General features: G+C 44.9%; 1 protein-coding gene across 7 annotated transcripts in view; it reads left to right on the top strand.

Annotated features, from left to right (window-relative positions):
• Positions 1–24963, top strand: part of GBF1 (golgi brefeldin A resistant guanine nucleotide exchange factor 1) — a 168492-nt gene that overhangs the window by 47370 nt on the left and 96159 nt on the right. For all 7 annotated transcript variants that reach the window (XM_078597445.1, XM_078597451.1, XM_078597448.1 and 4 more), the window contains exons 4-5: positions 13251–13382; positions 23261–23379. In XM_078597445.1, the coding sequence (XP_078453571.1) occupies positions 13251–13382; positions 23261–23379 (251 nt within the window). The remainder of the gene's footprint in view (positions 1–13250; positions 13383–23260; positions 23380–24963) is intronic.

The raw sequence follows: 24963 nt of genomic DNA, 5'->3' as shown, positions 1-24963 counted from the left end.
GTGGAGCTGACATCAGTGGCGAGTGATATCTGAACTGATACTAGTTCTGTATTCATCCCCTTTACCAGCGTGGTGAAGTATGGTCAAACACCACACATGACCCTCCATTTTAGGTGGAGGCCTTCATCAAACATTGGATTGACAAAGGGCAATGAATTCTTATTATTACGAAGCTTCACCTTTTCGGGGGAATCGTATGGAACTCTCTGGTTTTTGTGAGAATACAACCCCGTGATTGCTTCAATTTTGAGAGACGTTTTCTTTTCACCTTAACTCGGCACATTGACTGATCAACAACGGCATAGGCGACACAAAAAAAACCAGGAATGAGGGTTCGACCGTCGCAAAAAATCAACGCGGACCTTTATTAAAGATGTCTCACCCCTATTGTGTTGCGAACTGAGAGGAGAACCGTGACACCTTGTGTGTGTGGCTTTGGCAAATCTTCGCCCCACCGTCTGGGCTCTGACTCTGTGAACTTTTCACCCACATCCGCATGTGCCGCAACAAAAAAAAGGTGTTTGCTGCGCCGCCGCAGGTGTGTTTATTGGCTGCGTGGTGGCGCTGCCTGCATTTGCCAGCCACGACGGCAAACAGGGGCCTGTGTGCGTTCGCGACGACGGGCAGACTCGTGCGCGCCAACTACAGCGCACGCGCGCGCTGGCCTCAAGGGGGGGGGAATCTTATTTATTTTGTAGTATAAACAATTTACACTGCAGGCATTTGTGCCCTCTTAAAATATGAAGATGCTTACGTGAAAAATAACCGCAGGAACACCGCGTGGGTGATTCTCTGTGGTGTGAAAAATGTCTCGTTGCGCAAAAATACGCACGCACGCTCGCACGCGGACTATTTGTAACTGTAATCGGTGCATAAATAGTGTGCTTTGATTTGAGAGGAGTAATATGCAATAAAAACGTGGACATGTTTTCTGCGCGTGTCTTTAGATTAATAATGGGCAGTTGTTCAGGCTTCCACAGAATGCAGGTGCTGAAGCGTGCGTGTTTTTGGAATAACTTAAGAAGATTAACGTATGGGACCTGAGATTAGTCACAATTTCGTCTGTTTGCTGGAGGCAATAAGGGGACTGGAATAGCTCACGTAATCCCGTTGGCGTTTTGACTACCATTAGCCGCCTTCGGCCTCCATCATTATCTAAACCTGATCAAGGGGAGAAAGTGTCTTGGTACCCAAATACTGACACCTGCATATGTAAGCCACTGCGTTATTACCTTTGCAAGTTTTGAACTGGATTCGCTATTTGCGGAAGTGCCTTCAATGAATATTTTCCTCCCGTAAAGGTAAGATAGGGTGTGTGTTTCTGTAAAATTTGCTCTGCTGTCTCAAATGTCACAGAAACCCGTCAAGGTGATTTCAAGAGAGACCAGTCCTTTCACCGTGCGCCAAACTTTTTAGCCGGAGCACGCAACGGACACGCAATACATCAATATTTATCTTAAAACACACACGGGCAAAATCTACCTGTCGTCTACGTGAAAGCAAAAAAAACCCCACTCAATCTTCAGTTCCCTTTTATCTTTCGTACGGCAGCATTCTAGCATGCTAAATTGCATCCAGTAGACTATTTACGTTTAAGGGCTATGAGATTAATTTTCTTAATGCTTCGTTAGCGTTTCTCCCTTTGCTTGCCTGTGTACACCTGTTGTGCTTGCACGCGAGATTAAAATTGTCCGCGGTTATGTGTCCCCGTTCGTTATCTCTGCCGCTCGTCTGCGTTCTGCCTCGAAGGGACAGCCGCTTGCGCTCGCGACCAGTGGCGTTCATTATGCTTTCCATGGCCCCTGCCGGACTGGGGATTAGCTTTTTGACGGCTGATTGACTGCCCGTCATGTCCGGCGGCGTGCCACGCACGTGTTCGATCCGTCGGCCGAACGCCACGCCGCAGATTCACACGATGAATGGCGCCGTGTTCTCCCGGATTATGAGGCTCTCCGGAAAGTAAGACGCACCCCCTAGAATTGCGTGCGCGGTGTCGATCAATTCATACAAATCCGGGCACGTAAATACTTGCCTAGCAGATTAAAGATGCACTTCCAAATGTTCCTTTCATATACAATAGAAAAAAGCGCGTCTAACAATTTGGAGAATTGCAGGAACAATTGTAAGTTGTCCTTTTCGGATGCAGATGAAAGCTTTGTCGTATCGCTTTTAAGAATACGAGTTTTTCTCTCTCAAGAATTTTAGCTGAAAATTATTAATGCAAGGCTTAGTGTTTTCACGAAATGTTTACCTTAAATTCTGTTATCTACACACATACGATGTATTCCCTTTGTGTTACCTGAAATTACTCTTTGGAACAAATTGAAGGAAGGCAACATGGATGGAGGTGACAAAAACACGCCCTGTGGTGTTATTTAGTTTCACTCCTGTTGTCTTCCATTTCCAGCGTCTTGTGTAGAGACTATTATTGGGTAAGTTCGATTTCATAATTAGCAAAAACATTTATAAATTCGTGATGGGTAATAATAAAATGATGACCTTCAAAAAATGTATCCTAACCCTAGAAAAAGATTAAATGTCCATTTTTATTGAGTGGATGCATGGAATAAGTTCTATGTTTAAATTATATCTACCCATGACAGATTCCATCCCTATTACACTTATAATCCGAAATCTACTCGACAAAACCATGCATAAATCTCGGCACACCAAGCCAGGAGTGGGACAATTCCGTTTTGCAAAAGTTTGACTAGAAACGGCATTTTTTATTCCCATAATTTGAACCGTTTCTCGTGCTTCTGAATGGCGACTTCGCATTTCTCACCCTGTGAATGCCGTTGTCCAGGCGTGGATGTCCAATGACAGCCTGGGTTTTTTTTTACTTTGTGTTCGCCGTGAGTACATCCAGCGTGTGATATTTTTGCTCACAATCTGCAAATATGTTTACCGGCTACACCTCAAGTGGTGTGCACAGTTTAATAGGCCCGCACTGCGTGAAGCGCCACAAAGAGAGTTACAATTGTGTAAACATTTAACGCAAAAAAATGTTGCTGCTTTACGTTGAGGCCTGCACACTTCATTCTATCAGATCAAAAGTGTTCCCTTTGTCTTTGTCAAGCTCGTTTTTTCTTTGTGCCGTCGTCCCGTTGGCGAGTAATGAATGGCCTGCTTTTGATGCGACTCGGGTTTTCGTCTGCAGTAATAAACGGTCTGTTTTGATCTGACTGTAGGCCCCCGTCTAGAGCGGGGGGCGAGTTAGAGCCGGCCTTATTTTTATGTGGCGGCAGGCCGGGCCAGCTTCTCCCCTCATTTAAAGAAGCACGCGGAGGTAAATTGAAATTAAATGATATATATCAGATATAGTTTGCCAGGTTTGGTCTGCGAGGAGAGTAGGAGTGATGGCTATCGATCTGGGCCGCTGGGCAGGATGGGGTTAGCTCCCCTGGGCTCTGTCGTAATGTGTGCACACTCCCACCTAACGCCGACTGTGCTCAGTCGCTGAGCGATTGGGAGAAATGAATGAGGGGCCGGTCTGAAAAGCCTGTTTGTCATCTTTCTCACGAGATTGTGACTCACTTTCTTTAGTGTTTGCTTGATGGCCTCTTTTATTTATCTTTTGTGGCTACAGGCTTAATGGCCTTATTGCATTTTTCAAAATAAGGCACTAACTTATTGTTCGTATTAAAATAAAAAGTGTGTGTTTCGTGTAGATTGTTTTCGATGTACAACGATGTGTGTGTGTGGGGAGCGGAAGGAAGTGTAGCGGTTAGCATGCTGTGCTTCAAACTTTGCAACCCGGGTTCGACTCCTGATTTCGGCCAACACCAGTGATGATTATCTAAACCGGTCCGGTGCCTCCTCTAGGTCGACTCAGCCTCAAATGAATACCTGGGTGCGGCGTGTAAATATCGCCACTCGGGAGACGAGGCGGCCGGGTCTGGTGCTGGCCACCCACTCCTTTGTGTGCTGTGTCCCACCGGCCTTCATAGGTGCTCACTGACAGCAGTTGCCCCAAAAGTATGTTAAGGCTATCCAGGCAATCTCTCTCTTTGTAGATCGTTTTATATACACAGTCATGCAGTTGCATGCATATGCCAGGTTTAATGCTCGAGTGCATTATGGTTTTCTGCGACAAAGATGTAAAAAGTCTTATTTTTATGTTTCATGAATCCTGTTGTCCGTAATGCACATTCTTTAAAATACGTTTTGAGTTGAATTTCTAAGCCACAGCAAAATGCATGCGGGCCGAGTACTTGCCTTAAAGTCTGCGCGGCTAAAATCCTCTCGCTGCTTTCACACCACACGCGCACCGCACTGCCACACGGGGCCTCCACCGCGGACAAAAATTCCCCCTTTTTAGCCCACAGACTTTTTTTTGTGGCAAATCCTGATGGTGAGCACCTTTGAAGGCCGACAAGGCGCACAAGGGAGGTGGGTGGCCAGCACCACGCCCGGCCACCTATCTATTCCTCGTGGCGATGCTTACACACTGCACCAGGTACTTATTTGAGGCTGTGCCTGACCTAGGGGAGGCACAGGACCGTTTCAGATTATCGTCACTGCTGTTGGTGGCCGTGAGCAGGAATCGATCTCAGGTCGTCGGGTTCGTAGCGCAATGAGCTAACCGCCACACTACATTGGTCCACACAAACACACGTGCACACAAGTAACTTGGGTAACTTTTGTCAATTGTCATTCTCAATGTTTTCCCCAAGTGCTTCATTTGTGAGCCAGTGTGCAGGGCGGCTGGTTCTGGCCCGAACCGATTGTGACGTGCGATGCTGCCTTGCCGAGCAAGGCACTGTCTCTCTCGCCACAGTCCAATCTGTCGCCAGACAGTAAATTGTCTGCTTAAAGCTAGAAAGCCCCGACGGCTTAAGCGAAGGTATTAAACGCGTTGAGCACATTACAGTCGGTGCGGAGGCTGGGGTGAAAATCGACCAGGTGTGAATACTGGGATTGAATGCACAGAGAACTTCAAGAGCAATGGGGGGACCCGCCTTGGAGATGGATACTATATTTTTGTTGCTTTGTTTTTTCTCCCCCTGTGTCTCTCTCTCTCTCTCTGACGATATCAATAAGCAACTTGGCGATGGGAGCTTCATGATCTCTTAGGCAGTGACTTGAATGCAAGCCCCGTTGGCTGCATTGACTTTTGGTTGAGACAAGACCCCTTCATATTTGACCTTGTTATGTAACTAACAGTGGTCGTATCTAATGCACGCATATATAGCACTGCCTTTGCCACATGGATAGCACTCCCCAAACAAAATTATGAAAATTATTATTCGTGATTAAATTTGATTACTCCATTGTCGAATAAGCAACACGTAGATTAGAGAACAAATTAAAGTTAAAGACGTATTTACTATTAAGAGAAGTAAGTGATTTGGGGCAGGTCATTGGTAGATATGGATGATGATGTCTGGTGGCCAAGATCCACCTATTTTTCAAACATGTTTTTGTACATTGAAGATGAGTGAATGAAAGAATGGATATCTTTGTAATTGCATCTGATCACAATAACGATTCTGTCGAGACGTTAAAAAAAAGAAAAAATTCTCAGCGCGAGGCTGCACGGTGGACGCATGCGACGGGGCCTGTCTTTGAGACGACGCGCGACACAAAGGAAATCTCTGCCTTTTGAAAATCGCCGCAGTTAAACCTCTCCCTCGGCGTCTTTGTCGTACCGCGGCGTCACCGGAGGCCACTTTGCAGCGCCCGCGACGGCCGGGGAATCGCCGTCGCGCGTTGATCCGTTGAGCGGCTGCCCCCCCCCGCTCGCCCCCCACCCCCCCGCCGCGCCTATTCACCCGACAGATCTGCCCAAGTGCCCTCCGACAGGCCGAGGAGCCCCCTCAGTTCACATCGCACCTCATTGTATTGCGTAGCGTCTGCGGCCGAATCTCAGGACGTCGTAAACGCGGCTTTAACCGTGCGCAGTGCACTCCGTGGCCATGCGGGTGGGCGCCCTCGAGCTCCATCGTTCCCTTTCCTCCGGCGGAGTGACAACCGCCGTAAGAGAGCAGTAGCAGCGCCGAGGGTGCACGAGGGTTGGCGTCCAGTGCATTGAGCGTCACGAGTGACGCAAAGTGCATTACAGAGCGCATCAAAGTTTGTGAAACTCGTCTATTGCATTTACAAGAATGCATCTGTGTTCCCGTGTGATTTGCCTCACGGAGAACATCACTTGACATTTATGTGACGGTTTAGCTCGTAATATTTTAGAAGGCTTCATCTCACACCGTTGTACTTTGTCCACCTCGTCCTATACTGGGCACGCTGCTGTAATTGATAGTGGTGGGGTTAAATGTCGGTAGCCGTTTAAGCGACACGGAAGATTTAGCTGAAAGTGCTTAGAAGGGGCAGTGTCTCTGCCTGTAGTGGTTGAATATATATATCATCGTCATCATCGTCAATCGTCGAGGATAATTTTCTTGTTAAAGCCGCTCTTTAATTATGGAGTAACACAACCCTACATGTCCCGCACTGCCAACTTGGCGCATGTGTTGGGAGGGTCTCCAGCACGCTGCCTGCAAGCGCGCGCGGGGAGTTAGCAGCGAAGCCGGCAGCCTAGCCCTGACACTGTCCCAGTGAAAACAAATGTCCCGGGGAGGCTACAGGGGGCACCCGAGCCCCTGTGTGTGGCACCAGAGTCGTCGACGGGCTTACTTCCGTCAAGCTGTGGCACGCACGTGCCAGCAGCCGTCAAGTTTAGGAGTCGGTTGAATGGCTTTGTGTGACACTGATGTCGTGCAACATTTACTTTTACAAACCCTCCCTGTGTGCAGAGTACTCCATGCGTGTGTGCATTCACTACAAGTACGTAAACCGCTTGCTTGCGTGTGTATTGCCACGTGCGATATGTCGGGAAGACACTTTAATTCACTAGGAGCATTAAAGCCGTAACGTTTTGTGGCACCGTTCGTTCGCGAACCTTTTAGAAATGACGTGTTACATATAAACGCCATATTTTAACACACACGTACCCTTGCAGCCACGCAAACGCACACAAGCGCATATTCTGTGTTCTGCTTACATACGACTGTCATCGTGGGGATTTGTAATCGGGCCAAGTTTAGATCTTTCGTGCAGAAAGCATACCATTCCTCTCCACAATGCACAATTTTTTTTGTGTTGTTGTTGGTATGCGATAGAGTTGGGAGTTATTGACATTCCTCTGGGTTTGCACACGACAGCTAAAGCCATTAAGGCATTAATGCTACTATAGTGGAATTAGTGGGCTGGCCTAGGGACGGGCCCCGATTGTCCCTGAGCTACTCGCCAGCACGGCCCTGGCTGTTTGCTCTCACAGGCCGCGATACTCAGGGCCATTATCTGCCGGCTTAGAGCCCTGTAATCCCCCAGAATTTCCAGGAGCCACGAAGCCGGGGGTTGGGCCCCAATAATGAAAGTTTAATGTTGATTTTGCGAGACAAAATCAATCGACACCGCATTTTGAACTGATTTGGGACCCCCCCCCATCCCCACGACTGCGGATGATGTTCCGTTATCAATTTGCAATCACGGGATTTTTCTTTGAGGCACAGGTTGTGTAGCAAGAGCGATAATTTTTTGGAGTAGTCGTTTTTAATATTTTGCACCCTTGATGCTTTCTATGTAACTGTACATTTTCAATCTCACGAGTGGAAATGCAAAGTGACTGTGGGCCCAGAACTGGATTTGGTTAAGCCACTGGCTGCGCGTTTTTTAGAGTTCACGAAACAAAATCAAATTTCACGAGCGCAGCTAATTTCAAATGCAATGTCTCCTTTGTCGAGTAATAACAGTGCGTCTGGTAGAGCGAAAATCCAGAGTGCCAATTATTCTCTCACGTGCTTCAAAACCAATTTCTGTATTGGCATTGCACTGCCTACAACATTGACCAGTAACATATCACATGCATGGCATGCTTCTATTTTTTTTTGTTATATTGAATCTCAGAAATGAAGCGCAAAGCATATCTTCCCTGCCACCGTTTATGCCGTTTGCACACGTGAGTCTTTAGTCGTGTGTACATTTGAGGGTTAGCAGCCTTGCCATCAGCAAATCTCCGTCTATCGTTAATCGATGTACGTGATGGGCAGCAAATCTGCCTGTTTGGTGTATTTTGGATTTTCCTTTGCAGGGCCTATGCCTCTTTTTCGTTTCTTTGCTGTTGTAATTGACATTCCGTGGAGCTTCTCTTGAAGGAATAAAATACTGATTTTTTTTCCCTTGCATTGCAACATATTAGCGAGGCACACGACAACGATATACAACGCTTGCCTTGTTTAATATCTAAAAAAAAATTATATGTAAAAAATGCCAGTGTAAGCAGCAGCATCCTTAGAATCTCTGATCTTTTTTCTGTATTTCATGTTTGATTGTTTTATTCTTGCGAGACACTCGTGTGTGTATGCTCCAGAAGAATAATAGTGTATACAATTTAGATAGCGTTCTTCCAAGTTTTACAATATAATAAGAATTACCTAGAACAGATAATATTCTGGGAAGAAGAAAAAATTGCTAAAATATTTATTGCAAAATGCAGTCATGATAAAAAAAATTCTGCATATTTTTTAACGTATATTGTTTTGTTAAATTTCTTTGGGACATGGATCACCATAGATAAATAACTTTTGTATTTTTTTCATACATATGGTAAGCTCTCAAGATGTTGTCCGAGCAAATGTTAGTCACCGTACTATTAAAGTATTTTTTTTTAACCCTCTGTATTTGGAAGACTGCCAGGCAAGATTAACCTGGACTAATACAGCTCATGGGTAGGTGAATGGTCATAATCATTGCAAGTTCTGTGGAATACCTAACAACCCAATAATTCTAGAGAAGCAAAGCCTGTAATGCCCCGGTGATTACCGCCGGGATTTTTGCAGTGGCGTTTGATCCATGCAAATCTCGAATGCCTATCCCTGTTGATTAATGTTGCAGAAACATAACTTAAGTAAAGCATACTTTATCCCTACAGACAAAGTTTTCGAGCCGTGATGGTTTGTATTGGCTATAAAGAGATTTATTCCTGCTTTCTGTTGAGTTTGGTGTAATGCGCTCGCATGGCGGTTTAAGCAGTGCGCTCGGCTGTTCTTCCCCCGCGTCGTTATTGTCGGAACGTGACGCAGGGGATGCCCACCGCCGCTGCCGTGTCCGTCTTGAGCCTTTCGCTCGGTTTTTACTGACCGAGTTGCTCACAATTTTCACGCACCCTCGGCATATTTTTACCCTATTTGCATTCGGTCAAGGAACTTTTTTTTGCGGTCAAAAGTAAACAAAGCAAAGTGATTCTCTGCAATGTCCTCCGGCTCACTGTTTCGTCAAATAAACCCGGTGGATCTTAACACTCGCTCTCTCTTTCGCTATTACAGCTTCACGACCAAAGTAACATCCACCGGTGGATGGTTTTTTTTCCCACTTTTGCAAGCCGCCTTTTTTTTTTCGCCTCCCAATTTATTAAACACCCAAAGCAATAACCATTCAGAAGCACGAGTTGTGGAGTTTTTGGGGGTAAAAATCGGATTGAGGGGTTGTTGATATAGCGCTTTAGCCGGTGAGAGAGGCCAAGCTCGGGGCCACCTCTGGGACCTGGCCCGGGTCCCGGAATGAAGACCTCTCAGAACCCTCTTTATTACTTTGAAATGATCATCCCACTGCCCCTGCTCCTGTATAGCGTGTGAACTGAACTGAGACCTGATCTGATCAATATCTCTTTAGGTTCAGGTGGCACAATGCGAGCTCGAACCCATAACCACCGCGGTGCTTGACTGCCTCTGTTATAAAATAAATTATTTTAAAAAATATTTTTCTCTTTTGGGTCAGCTGTAATCACTGCAGAATATTTTTTTATTTCATCTTTCTTTTTTTTAATCCCGTAACCGCTTTTCAGTATTGCATCGTAACGTTGTTGTTGCTTCTCTCTGCACAGCGGCGTCAGGATTGTGATGCTTTTTGTGATGGGATTTTGAAACTCGGTTTGTAAAGAGTCGCCAACAACACCTTTCAAAACAACAAAATGTACCCTTTCATAGTGCATTTAATTTGACTCCAGAAAAATGTGCTTAAACTTTGGGGTTTTTTATTAAATCAAAAGCAAAGAAATTGAGCGGCTTGATTTATTTTTCTAAGAATTCAAATCTTTTCACTCTTAAATACTAGGATAGTGGCAGAGATTCGTGTTTTATCGTGCATCAAGATCTGCAGCGTGGTCAGTGGTGCAATGTCACCTCGCTGACCGCCGTGCTTCCCCCATAACACCACGGTGGCGACATATTAACTACCTCACCCTGATATGGAGGAGGTCGTGGGTTCGATCCTGACCCTGACGCCTATATATTTGGAGTTTGCATGTCTCTCCCCGTGGTCTTGTGGATTTTTTTTCGTGTCCTCCAGTTTTTCCCTCCACATTTAAAAACGTGCGCTTAGAGTATTTGGCTGCTATAAATGTCCACGTGATAAGCCACTTGATTGAGCTATCATCTGTGGCCAGGTCGCTTCTGACAAAGAGCGAAATAGCTCAGCTGGTCTTACCTGGGAAAATAAAAATAGTAAAGTAGTAGTATAGATATCTGCAGAAACGAAGACTGGTCACTCTTGTCGTTTACCAAGAGGTGTTTACTCGGCAAAACCACAGCATTGCTTAAATGGGAACTAGATGGTCTCCTTTGTAATAGATACCTATTGTACTCTTTTGCTTCTTAATAATACATAATTTTCAGCTGTTTGTCAATCTTCCGTGGGATGAAGGCCTCTCTCCATGTAATGTGGGTCATGGCGGCAGTGAGACCATACGTCACAACGTTTGTCGGTGTGGGTTGGCGAGGATGAGGCCCAGCAGCACCGGGTTTGGATGTCTGCTCACCACTGATGTTATTTATTTTGCTTGTTTACCCAGAGGAACCTCACCCCATCCCAAGAGTCAATTTTTTTTTTTCCCGGATGGTCCTGCCAAGTTTTCACAGTAGGAGGGCCGACGTTACGTTAAGTAATTCCAATTGTGTAATTTGCAGGTAGTTTTCAGCATTGAGATGTTTGACCAATACCAGTAGCATGTTTTTAGCCATGTGAGGAATTTGTAGTACCTGGAGGAAACCCATGCAGATCAATGGGAGAACATAAAAACTTCATGCAAAAAAGTGCTTGAGTCAGGAATTAAACCCAGGCCCTTCTTGCTTTGAAGCACAAGTATTGCCATCATGCTACCCCACCTCCATGATGTTAGACATGGCTTGGAATCAAACTCAGGTTTCCCGGTTCACAGCTCACTGCTTGCCACTAAACCAGCATGCCTTCCCCATTGGGTTTTCACCTGGCTATAAAGGAAATGTATCTTTCTAGTTCTCTTTATGTCAAAGCCGCGTGTTATTTGTGCTGCAATGACGACTGTGCTCTTTAAGCCAGGCCTTTTTCTGCCATTCGTCACGTTCATAGTTCGTCACCCGGCTCGTCAACGCTAGACATCAGAGCGTTGACTGTGTAGAAATACGACACTGGATGTTGATGTAGGTGAAAACAAACAAATAAATAAAGCTACCACCAATTAAGTTCGGTATCAGCACTTACACGTGTCCTAATGTGGCCGGGATAGCACATTGCCGGTAATTAGGTTGACCTGCTTAAAGGCGGCACGTGGGCATCCCTCGCGAGCCCCATCAGTAGCTGTCAGGGCAGCCGGTTAGTGGCAATACGGATGGCTCCTGTGGGCCACTCGCTGTAATGGCTTTGCGCTGCGACAGCAGATGCCTGTCCCTTGGCCGCACGGAGGTGTCCAAACGGTGGCCCGGGGGTTAAGTGATGAACATTTGGCGAGCCCGGCGGGACCTGTCCTAATCAGTTTTAAAGATTGTTCAATTATTTGTGCAGACGTCTCATTATGGATGTGGACAAAAGCGATAGGCGCTCTTTTTTACTCCGCCTTGATACGTTCGGAGATGCGAATTTATTGTTGCCTCTGTGTTAAATAAATACCTTAACTAAATAAAGGCGGATCTGTAGGAGGCGTTAGCGACACGTGGCGTGTCATTGTCGTTGGGAGGACAATTAAGTAATGTGCTTGCAGATAGAGGCGGGCGATTTGATTTAAGCCACCTATTGCCTGTTTGTATTTTCAGAGACCCTCAAGCATCTGTTTTGGCAGCTCTTTGTCAACACACTTTTATTCGCATATTATTTGCATCCGTCAAGCTCCTAAATGTTTCAGTAATAAAAAAAAAATTATCTTTATGATATTTTATGAAGATTTCTTTGGGATTCTTCAAGTGAGGCTATGTTACAGATGCCTTTTAAGGAGGCCATCCTCTTTACTGGGACAGTTTCCCCTCTGCTGGGTCAACGTAACCAAGGGGCACTCGGGACTTGGATATTAAGTTCACCGTGCCTGTATTAGGTGTTTGTTACAACCGGCCTGATAAGGCTGCTTGTAATTACTGGCGAAACGTCGAACTCGAATTGTCAATGTTTTTGTGGGTTTACTCTCCAACACACCGGTGTGCTGGACGAGTAACGAATTGGCATGTTTTTTTACGTGACAAACTTTACTAATTGGCTGTATCGGGTGGTAGCGGGCTTAATGACACATTTATATGTACGTGATCTAACCTTAAAAACCTCTTATGGATTCGGTGTTTGGGTAACAAAGTAGTCAGCGTTATAGCAACTTCTGCCATCATTTCAAAGAGAATGTACCTGGTGGCCATTGGCATCTCCTATACTGCGTGCGAATATTATATCTGTGGCTCACTCGACAAACACAAAAACTTACCTGTCGGCATGTGGCCATTCGCTGCCCATCCGCACCGACCACCCCCGACTTATTGATTTTATGAATCGCCACACTCTGGTCATGATTCGACTCGAGACATTTTTTTTATCATAGTGACTATTTAGGATTGTAAGAGATGGTGGTGGCTTGGGGAGGCCTTCATCCAGCAGTTGATTGACCATGACTCATAATGAGTGAATGGTGTTTGTCCTGTCTGCAGGGGTCATGTGATCCAATTATATACACAACACATGAGTTGAAACTAAATGTTTCTCAAATGCATGAATCATGCATCTACTGTGCTCATAAGGATATGTACTCGTGAAACAATGCATTGTATCATCTAGTAAAGAATATTCATGAGCGCCTATCTGGCTACATTTTAATGACTAATGCGATGTTTTTTTTATTATGCAGATACAGTTGCGTTGTGTTGCCATGTTTGTATTTAGTTATTAAATGAACTTCGTCTGTAATAGATTTAAAAAAAACTATTCTCACCACAAGTGATGTTTTGTTGTTGTCATTTTTGCCGCAGAGCTGTCGGAGGTTGAAGCCAATGTATTCCTGGGACCGTTTCTGGAGGTGATTCGCTCAGAGGATACGACGGGCCCCATCACCGGCCTTTCCCTCTCCTCCGTCAACAAGTTTCTGTCGTATGGACTCATAGGTACGCGACTTCCGCACAAGCTAAGCGGACACTGCTCTGCTTGTTTTTTTATTTTCCAAATTTGCGAAAGAGGTAAGGAGTTAAAGTTGTTATTTGCAGATGCATAATTTTTTTTTCCCCCATCGCTGCCATCTCTTTTAACGTTTGGACTCCCGCCGTCTACATTGTTCTGATCATCGCATCACGAGCGTCTTAGCAATTGCCTTCAATCAGCCGCCTTATCCCCGGGGCTCTGCTGGAATTGTCCAAATGTGTGCGAAATGGGTGTGCGATTTTTAAAGAGATATATTTTTATTTCTCCGCGAAATGAAGTATTGATAAAAGCGAAGCCTAAAAGCTCCCCTTACAGGATAACAAGAGAAATTGCCGACGCGTCATAAAAAAATGGTCAATTGCAGGCAGTAGCGTCGCAGCTAAATCCTCGGGGGGTGGGGGGGCTTTGGTAACAATTTATCTGCCACTTTTTTGTTTGGTATTCTCGCAACAATAACTTGTCGTTTATTCATGTAAACTACGGACGTCATCGTGGGGTTGGATCAAATGTCTCCACTTTTTGTTTGGCGCGCAAAGCGGCGTTTTTTTTTGCGCGCGCAGCCCCTTACAATTGCAGTCCATTGTCGATTATATTTAGGGGAGGTAAAGATAGATATATTTTTATTCCACCCTCCTTGATTCCTCTTGGTAAATTTTTTTTTTTTTTCTTCTTAACAAATACACTGATGCAATTGCAGGGGGAAGCGAGGCAGGCAAGGAAGGGTTTAGGCGTAAAAAGGTAAAGTAGAATGAAATCGATTGTGTTGGAGGCAGCGCGTCCCGCATTTGATTGACGTTCGTGAAATTGGCTCAGTTAAGTATTTCCTATGCACAGAGAAGAGATTTTCCTGCCTGCCCCTACAGATGTCAATATTGATGCAGGGATCCGGTGGCGTAATGAAATATCGTTGTACAGTAATTAAAGCCCGGTGGCCACCGCTGAATGGGCTGTCTGCGAAAGGGAGCGGCACCACGCTACACATTAATGTCACTTCTGTTTTGGCTGATTGCTTTATTTGCTGCCTGGGATCCCTGCGCTGTGTGTTTGAGGTATATGATGTGGTAAAATGACCCGCGGACACCAAATGTCTGAAATAAATATGAGAGAGACAGGAAGGTGACATTAATAACTTGTAATAACCTTTTCGGCTGTTCTGGTGTGGAAACACAGGCCACATATTGATTTGCTGAAAGGTTGAATTTTCTTATTGGTGTGCTACAGGCCTTTGAAAATGACATGTTCTCTGTATAATGATGCGTGGCATATTTTATGTTGAAGAGAAATTTATTTTTAATAAGTATTATCTTAAATAAATAAGTAAATATCCATCTGCTTTCTTTATCAACATTTGCACAACATTGTTTATTTCTGCCTTGAGTATATTTCATTTTCTATGACTTAATATTTCCATTCAAAGTTGGGCATTAGTCTGAATTTTGTAAAACAAAAAATAGGTTGGCTTTGGAGATATGAACTCAATCATGTGCGCAAGTAGGTTTGGTCTTATGTATTTTATAAAACCATATCATGGCCCATCAATTAGAACGCCACTTTGCGGTATATATTCAGATTGAATAAATGACCTGATCAAAAACAGTCTCCGGTGGCTGCCTATCACAGGAAGTTATCAACAGCCCCATACGCTTTTAACACAGGCCACATTATTAAAGAGCCGGCAATTATTTTGACGCGACGAGCGCTGTATACGAAGCCACCCTTCCCAACCCCTCCCAACGTTATGGGGCAACGAATTAGAATTAGTCAACGTGCAGTCCACACCGCGGGTTACCCGTCCGCGACTTGTTTTCATCTCGTCTCGCCATACAACGCGGCGGCCAATGGGTTCATGAGTTGACACGGGGAGCGGCGGTCGCCGAATTGTAAAATGCCGCTGCGCTATTGGTCACAGTGCGGTTGGGGAGGCAGGCCCTGCGCTCCCCATCCGAAGTTAAGGGTCATGCAAAGTGCAGCGCCAGGTTGCGTTTGTGTGTTGGGGTTACCTGGTGTTTTTTTCGGGTGGTCGGGGGCAGTTTGGTGTACGGTGGGAATTGTCTGATGGAGATGGGGGGGTCACAGCGAGGCGATAGTTTTGTGCGCGTTATCGTGGGACCAACATGCCTATGGTGACCCCCCCCCCCCCCCCCCCGTGATGCCTAGTGACTGCAGTATGTGCACAATACGCGTGATATATAAAATAATTTGTGTGTGCGTGTTCACGGCTGTTTCTCTGAGAGTAGGGGGCACTGTTGGCACAGTAGGGGGCACAGGGGGTGCATCTGTGGTCATCTCAGTCAACCCAAGGTACCTGGGTCTATTCCGTGACCTGCTCACGAGCGTTCGACGCTTCACGTGGCCTTGAAGTGCACACAGCCTGGCACAAGTGGCCAATGGCGGTTGTTGTTGTCCCTGAGAACAACTCCAACTGTCGAGCATTTGACTTGCGTCAGTCACTTGTTAGACGACGCGCGAATAATCCCTCCGAGAATATAATAGCAGTAAATTCAATATTGGCGCCATACCTTCCTGTATCAATCATGATAGTGTACGCTAATAATGAGGCATTTTACATTTTTTACAAACAAAACATTTTTTTACGGGTATTGTTGATTTTGAAAAAATGTGTAGTTTCTTCTCTGCATTGTTTGGACTCTCACGCCTTTCATCGGACACAATTTGTGCCCGCCCGTGTTTGATGCCCGCGACGCCACGCTGCATATCCGCGGCGTGATCAGTTCGCGCGGCTAGGATGCGAGAACAATTCCATTCTCCGTAGCCACGGCCCCATGTCTAAATCCCACTTTTACAGGTAAGCCATTGTGTTCAGTCAAAAAATGTACACACTGCGGTATGACGGACCGACCGTGGAGCAAATAAAAAAAAAACTCAACTCCCACCACACAATGTATTGCAGACACAACTGCACAATGATAAAAAAAAAAACATACTTTGTAAGTGAGGTCAAGCCAAAAGTAGTTCCTTGCCCCAGAGAAGCCAAACGTCGCTTCCTGGCACCGGGCTCGGCTGGCCATTTACCCCGCCAATCACCTAAATCCCTACCCCCGGCTGTGGCCAACCTCTCCATTCACGGCGGTGCACATCGCTGCACAACAACAATCCGCCGCGCAGACGCTCCTCTTTCTGGTGGCGTCAGCGCGACGCACAATTGCTGCCGGCCCTCTTTCAGACATACGCCAAAAGCACAGTCACGCGTGAAAAATATTCTTAATATAGCGGCCAATGCTAATGCTTTAAACTCTCACCTTCTGACCTCTTCCCCTCCAACATGAGGTGCGTTTTACAATGGAAAGGTAACGTGAGTTTAATTTCCGTCAGCAGTGTTTCGTTTGCTCCAATTCAATTAACGATTTTTGCTCAAATTGGCACAAGCAAGACGCTTCAAGTTTACGAGCATTGATGCGTAACAGCTTGCCGCCACTGATGGGTTTTGGGAAAAAGGTCATGTGAAAGGTAGCTGCAAAGACAGTTGTACCTCCTATAGAGAATTTCCCATGCCCCAAGAAATAACACGACGTGAAAGTAGACTTTTGTTTGTACTTTGTAGGCTCGCTATTTACATCAGCTGCCAGGTGTGCGTGTGTCTGCATCATGCTCCTCACGCTGTCATCCGGGAGGGCAGACAATGCCCTCGCTCGAGCGGCGGGGTTGGCGTGTCCGCGCCCGGCGTCCCAAGTCACCCAGAGTCCAATGGGAGGAGACGCAGCAGTCCGTCTCCGACTCGTCGAACTACCGAAGTGGCACTAACGCCCAAGTGTGAGCCGGTTTCGCTCGTTGGGTGGCATTTTAGCACAGATATGTAGGGGCTAAGCTTTGTTTCTGGCCAGTAGAGAAAATAACGTGGGATTACGTGGGAATATCGGATATCGAGCCACGGCTTTGCTTGCATGAGCCCATAATGCACCACTCTGAAAATGAAGAATGCGGAGGAATTTGTTTGTTTAAGATGGCCTTGATGATGGCAGTAAGCAGAACATTGGTGCCGTGGGATTTAATGGCATAAAATCCCATCGGACTAAGTTTTATAGGATTTTTTCACTTTAAGAGATAACAACTTTCTGGCGGTTTATGCGGCGGCGTAATGTAGTTGGTGGATTAGCGCCGTTTTTCAAAGTGACATGCACACACCGTCTCCAAAGTAATTCCCCAAAATTGTATTCTCTTAAATGTTTCGAAGGAAATACTGTAAATTTTATAATTTTTTCAGTTTTAGCAGAAAGTTGTTCTCATTTTGGATATTTGGCATTCTTTATTTGTGTTCATACATTGGGTGAGGCATGACAACTCAAGCGGGGAACAATTTAAAAATGTCACGCTTACAGAAATAAACACTCCTTGACAAGATAAATAAGAGAATAACAAAACTACAACGTTCCTTTTTTTTTTCTCCTGATGACGATCGCTTGTTTTGCGATCGAAACGTAGTTTTGTCCTTTTCTTTGAACCTATCTACGTGACTTTACCGAAAGACCCAAAGAATATGAATTCCTGCAGTCACGAAAGCTTTAAGTCAGGATAAAAAAGGACAGCTCAATCAGAAGGTATGACCGTGGACATCATCAAACAATTGAGAGCAGTTGTTGGTTGAAAATAAGTTGACCTAGTTACTAAATATTTACCCGGTGTGTCAATCAGGGAATGAGACCTCAAACGTTCTCCTATAAAAATATGATGAAACTGACTTGAAGAATTACAGACCTAATTGCCTCTTTTCACAAATGTCCAATTTGTTCGCTCCGATCATTTGGAAACAGAACCATCAACCACATCAGAACATCAGTAGGCCTATGTGCACATCTCCTTCACAAATTGAAATTCAAGACACATGCCACAGTAGTGTGATTGTGGCCATGCAACTCAAAACTCTGAACCAGAAAGTAAATCGCTGGGGTCTGCACTCCTTCAACGGAGGAATAGCAAAACTCCACAAACTCTCGCCTTGCAGCTCTCTCGTGGCGAGCAGATCTCGAGACATTGGCATTTAGCTCCTGAATCTATTGCCATGCACGAGAATAGAATTGGGAACAGAATTATGGAACATTTTGTAGCCAACCAACTCGCCATGTTTTAGGACAGGTTTCTCTACCATCAATGCATACGGATTCTGAAAAAAGACTGAATTATTGTCAACTTACTATTGTCTAAACTCTGTGTATGTAAAGGAATATTATTTGGTGGACTATGCAGCCATCTAAGCTCCCAGATACCAATGTCTACATATATATTTTTAGGAAATAATGAAAACACATTTACAAAAGTGGAACCACTACACCCAGATAGCGCAAAGATAGTAGCAAAATACATAGTCCATCAACAATACACGCTCTCGCAAAAGTCACTTGACGTAAGAAGATGTTTTCCAAAAATTGGCTTGAAGATATAAAGGCATCAACATAAATGGAGAGAATATGAACTATTCCTGATATGATAACCAAAGGGCAATGAACCACAGTAAAATATTGTTGAACTTAGTAAAGACGGCTAAATACAGTTTGGCTCAAGATGAAAGAGAAAAAAGTGATGTAGAACAATTTTGGTGATTGGTTGAAGACTGCTTTTGGAGGGATACACCTGGAGTATGTGTACCTAGGGTAGTTGATAAAGGTGGTTTCTAGATCAACATAAAATAGAGGTGTTGAGAGGCAGGTTGGATTGCTTTAGTCAAATTGAACTTATTCGTGAAAAGCAACGCACCCAGTGTGTTAAGGAAGAAAGAGGAACGTTTTTGTTTATTTTTTTAAGTGCAGAAAGCATCGGGGAGAGGTTCATGCTTAGAAATCACACCGATAAACAAGACAAGGAATGCATGGATCAGAGAACATTGCAAGTAGGAGACAAAATGACTGAATAAAAGGAAGTGGTTTTGGGGGGGACGTGACCTCTGGCTAGAATGATGATGGCCAGTGGTTGAGACTCACAATGGAATGGCAGCAAAAGGATGGTACATGCCCAAGAGGGCAATCATAATAATGAAAAAATGTGTAATGCGCACGCATTTTGCTAAATGGACAAATTTTTGTGCGGACACGAAACTGAGAGTCGGCGACGGCTTGGGGAAGTCTTTATCCATCAGTGGCTAGGTCATGACTAATGAGGATGATGGTTCAGTGAGGGTCTGACACCTGTTCTGCATATTCTTGTAAATTTTCTCAAGTTAATTTCACTATCTCTTAACAATATCGCGTGTTTTTTTTGTCGACAAACCTACTTTAAATTTAGATGAACAGATTTTAAATGAGATTTTCTTTACTTATCTTTTGGATATTTCATTACACACAGTGTATTCATGGAAATTACCGCTCGTATGTGATTGTGTTCTTGTGTTTGGCCTCACCATGACTGGCTTTTCTTAGATTGTGCCCCACAAAAGTGTCACATTCAGTAAATACATTTAGAAGTAATTTATAGGTTCAGAGAATTAATTAATTGTTTGTTTCCTGTTGAAGCCTTTTTAATTTAAATTGAATACCAATTTTATGTTTACAATAAACGTCTTTAAAATTGTGAAGGCACGTGTCGTGGGTTAGGAAACATAAGGCAAATAAATGTAATAATGTGTCTTTGTACGACCAGATGGCAACTTGATAAAAACAATTAACAATTTTCAAAAGTGCTGTTAAGTACAATTGATAACATTCCTATAAAAATAACCTTACCTTGCAACGCAGAATTGTATTTACTGTCATTGACATGTGTAACATTGTAGCCAATGGCCTCCCAAGTAGAAAAAACAAAACAAAACACTGCCAAGCTTCATCTGAATACCACAAAGAGAAGCGGACTGGAAATTGTTTCTCTGTGGAGACGGTGCTGTTTGTGTACAGATTTGCGTGGATAAGGTTGTAACACCAACTTCTTTATGCTCACGGCAAAACTGCACGCCCTCCGCCGTAGAATGCCTATCCCGTAAGCGGCCTCACCGCTAGCCGCTCCGGTAATTAGCCCTCTTGCACAATGCTTTCTAATTAGGCGGAAAATCCCCATTAATCGCTCCAATTTACTGCACATTAGCGTATTCCCCGCGGCCAGATTTTGCCTAATATGTTACACCGAAGTCACGGTGGCCTAAACGTCAGCAGGTTTAGCGCTGTAATCTCGACGTAGCCTAGAGCAAGGACGGCCAGGTATGAAGAGTTGGGCTGCCTCGGTGGGAGGGCTGGGGATCATAGCGAAAGCGCCCACCTTGCAAAAAAAAACACTACTGCATGCCGTTACACCTCTGGCATCGCTAAAAACCTGGAGGCCCTTCTCCACTCCTAGGTGGTAATAAAACGTGTGAAGGAGATTCAGGTGGGGTGTGGTAGCCACAAAAATTGCTCGCTTGGCAGGGCCCTGTGTATTAGACGTTCAAATCCGTCCTGATCCCAAACTCCATTATAGACTCCTGCCACCCATATTGTCTTTATTATCTTGCTCTTGGCTCCAAACCAATTTGTCACCTAAAACGGCGGTTCCATGCTGCCGAGAAACACCTTAATCTGCCGGGGGGGGGGCGGGGGGGGGTGGGGATTTCGCTGTGCATGAATAGGCATAGCGATCGCTAATTTAGCGGGAGGATTCGGCGTCTAATAGAGCCACGGCGAGGGCTTTCAAAAGGTCACGTCTGTGCCCGCCGCCGCCGCCACCGCCACCGCCGCTGGTCGATTTCTAGGCTGAGGCGGCTTGCAGAATAAAGCCCATAAGCTCATTCATGAGGCGATGCCTTCGAAAAGAAATAGTTTCTCCGCTAACGAACAGACGCCGCCGAGGACACAAATATGATGTTATATATCGTCTAAATGCCACCACATTTCAGTTGATCACCCCGTTCTGCTCTTCCTTCATAACCCTCCCATGTCTAATTTATACTGGCTTTGGCGGTCCACTTAATATTCTACCTGCAGCGCACTCCGCCTGGAATTTCTAATACATCTAGATTTACCGGCGACTTATGTGGATCAGGAGCTCTGCAATATTGAGTATGGGATCATGCAATAACATCTTTATTAATACGTTCCTATCTGTACATATTAATGCAAAGGTTCAGGCGTGATGGGGGTGAAAGGGAAGGGAAATGGAGTTCATCTGGCCTTCAATCACCGGCCCTAATCTGCACAATTCCCATTAAGGCTTTACAACACTGTTAGCGGGTATGAGAATGCATGCTAAATGCAGATACGTTTTTTGGCAACAAATCACTTAAAAATAATGCAAATCCACCTTTGCCAAAACAGCAACACATCCAGTGGATGTGCCTTATTGTCGCTTAAATTGCCAAAAAATGATGTATTTTTAATGGCTGTAATTTGTTTGAGCGTATGCCGAGTGCACCCACATTTAGACAGATATTACCATTGCCAAATTAGTATTTTGGAGGAGGTGTCAAAAGCCATTGCTTAGGTGTGTCAATTTCAGTCTAGGATGTGATATACCAGCTGATATGTTCATATCAGGTCAAATATATGTTTATGCTGTGCGTTCATCCTTTAGAAACTAAGACAAAAAATGCTCTCTTCTGTCATACAACTAGCATTAAACTAACTCTGATAGTGTTAACATAAGTTGCTTGTGGCTGATGGAAGTAATTCATTTGGAGGACAAAGTTATTAGATGGCAAAGCCCATGACAGAAATAATCTCGTTGGCCTTCTTACTTTGGGCTTTATTTATACAGAATTGTGGCAACATTTTACGTCTGCTGCCCTTGAATGCAGTCCGTAAAGTGTCATACTTTCCGATAGACGTGTAATGACTCATTAATCACAGGTGTGAGACATGCTTGGAAGCGTTCACATGGGCAGCAATCATTTACGACTTATTCATATTACCCAGTAATTATGGAGCCTGAGAGTAATGAAAGGGACGATACAGAACCAACAAGACACAGCTTACATGACAAATAACATGGTTAAACTCGACTTAATAGAATGGGTTATTGCATGCAGACATCATGTTATCTAAATTCAAGGAATTGTCCAAGGGCGAGGGACCAGGGTGGTGGTGTTGTTGGCGGGGATCATCACCGCTTGCTTACGTTCCATGGTTCATCTCCTCTGAATGTCCAACGTCACTGGAATGGACATGTCGTTCCGTAATGGCTGCACTCACCGTGGTGGAGGATGAGGATATGGAATGCTGCAGTCGTATCGCAATGGAAATATTGTGCAATGCTGAAGGTGATGTGCAATAACAAATACCTTGTGTCACAGCGATGCTGTTGTGTAACGATACACGTTCTGTTGGGTAATGGCCACGTTCTCGTGCGTTAATCATATAGATGCGTCACCGATATCCATTTTGTGTGTCCACGTATAAATAATTATAATACACTTTTTTCTGTCTTTTAGTCTGTGCCGATTGGCTTTGCATTTGTCATAAGAACGCAAAACTCTCCACTCTTTTCGACAATTCTGTGTCTCTATCTGTCGAGTCAGACTTCTTAAACAAATGCTGCTTGGTTACCAGATGTGTATGCGTTGTGCAACATTATGGGTGAAAGCACCTAGAAGGAGAACTCCATTCTGCGTCTCTCCATATTAAGAACATTTCTTGTTAGTCTATCGGCCTCTCGGCTTTATCATAAACATCACCGAATTATTCTAAAGCTGGCAATGGCTGTTGTACAACATTATGCATTGGTGTTGCACGAAATCGTTTCCATTCACAAGTAAATGTATGCTGAGCGTCTTTTGCACAGTACATAGCTAACCGTGCTAATCGGAGGTGCGGGGGAAGGACGGCAAACTAAACAACAAAAGCACTTCTGAAGAAATTAGTTTTCAATGTAGATTATTTAAAAGTGCTGAGCTCCAGTGTTGCCAATGCTATTGCTCTTCTTCCTGTTTTTGCAGACCCAGCGCACGATGGCGCAGCGGCGGCGGCAGAGAACATGGCAGATGCCATCACGCACGCACGCTTCGTCGGTACCGACCCAGCCAGCGATGAAGTGGTGCTCATGAAGATTCTGCAGGTGCCGTCCCGAGCGTTCTATCGCGCTGAGCATATTGTCCGCTAAGCCCCCCCCCCCCCCGGCGGCAAAGGGGGGTTAGGCAACGGTCCCGTCGTGTGGGCCACCGGGGCCCTTGTTTAGAGAGGGAGCCTCCTTTTAATTAGGCGGTGGTCCACATTGCTCATTACCGTTACGGCTTATTTGGCTGTCGGCCAATTGGCGTAAATGGACTGCTGTTGTAAGGAGTGTCGCAGGATCTTTTACCATTCACAAGCACTTCGGGGACGGGGTGTTCTTTTCGTGCAGGAATTTAGTTTCTCTTCCATCACCACCACCAACAACAACAACACAAACGGTTTATATTAATAGGGCGTCTAAATACGATCCGCATCTCGGGATGCTCTATGGAACCAGACGTGGACTGTTGTGTGTAAATCCATAATCTAGTGCCTGGTACGTCTGATTATCATTAATTCACTTGACTTCCTTTTGAAATCCGTGAGATTATTTACGTGTATGAAAAATACTCTGGGAAGTGGTTTTACATTGGTGCAGTGTTCACTGCACTTTGCTATCAACCCAGCTATCTGAGTTGCTTTCCCTGGCCATGGTTAACATAAGTAGTGAGTTATATCCGAGTCATATAATTTGACCTGGTCTTCCCACCCCTTCACCAACCTGCACTGACCAGCATGGTGAAGTATGCTCAATTAACTCCCATTACTCACACGGCAAGGGGAAGCCATCAGCGGGATTAATTAAGGGCTGTAAACTCATTATAATTATCAACCATTGTCAATCTACAGTCTCCTTGGTGGATGTGCTCTCAAACACATAATTGTATTCTTGCCCTTGGCCATCATACCTTTGAACAATGTGCCTTGCCTTGGGCTTCTGTGTTACTTTTTTTTGTTTGTCTCAAAATGCACATTTCCCTTTTGTCTCAATTCAACAGTCACAACTACACCGGGTTGCTTTTTATTGAACACTTAACTCTATTATATAACATCGAAAATATATATTTTTAAGGCCGTCGACCGAGCGCTGCTTTGAACAAGTAAACTAGCGAATGACTCAATAGTACATCGTATTTATGTAATGAATCTTGACCATGGAATAATTTAAAGCGTCACGAACAAGTCTCCCAATGCTGTACCGTGCACAGTAAACACAGCACTTTGCAGCCCGCGTCTGATTGCCTTCCCCCCCCCTTCCCGCGCTGTTTACGTTCGCTTTTGTCTGCGCATCCCTGCGTGTGTGGCCGTGTAATCGGACCTCGCGGTGCAAGCAAAGCGCCCACGTTAATTGCCGATATCATGTACCACAAACCAGTGTCGGATTATAGCCGTGCAGGCCCCCCCCTCCCGCTCTGCATTCACCGTTTCACGGTTGGTGTCGCGTTGCATTTGCCGTGGCTTTAGACGATATCGGCCGCTTTTCTCCCTTTTACGTTTTCATAGCGGCTCGCCAGAAATTAAACGCGGCCTTGCACGGAATGAAGTCGGGCACGCTTATTTAAATAACTAAATAAAGCGAGCCCACAATGGTGAACACCGCAATAATGGAACCTTCGTCGATAGCAAACACCGCCTTGCGACAGGAAAG

This window comes from Lampetra planeri, chromosome 9, assembly GCF_965212315.1.
Source record: "Lampetra planeri chromosome 9, kcLamPlan1.2.h2, whole genome shotgun sequence".
In the NCBI taxonomy this organism is placed as follows: domain Eukaryota; kingdom Metazoa; phylum Chordata; class Hyperoartia; order Petromyzontiformes; family Petromyzontidae; genus Lampetra; species Lampetra planeri.
This window is presented reverse-complemented; position numbering and strand designations above follow the sequence as displayed.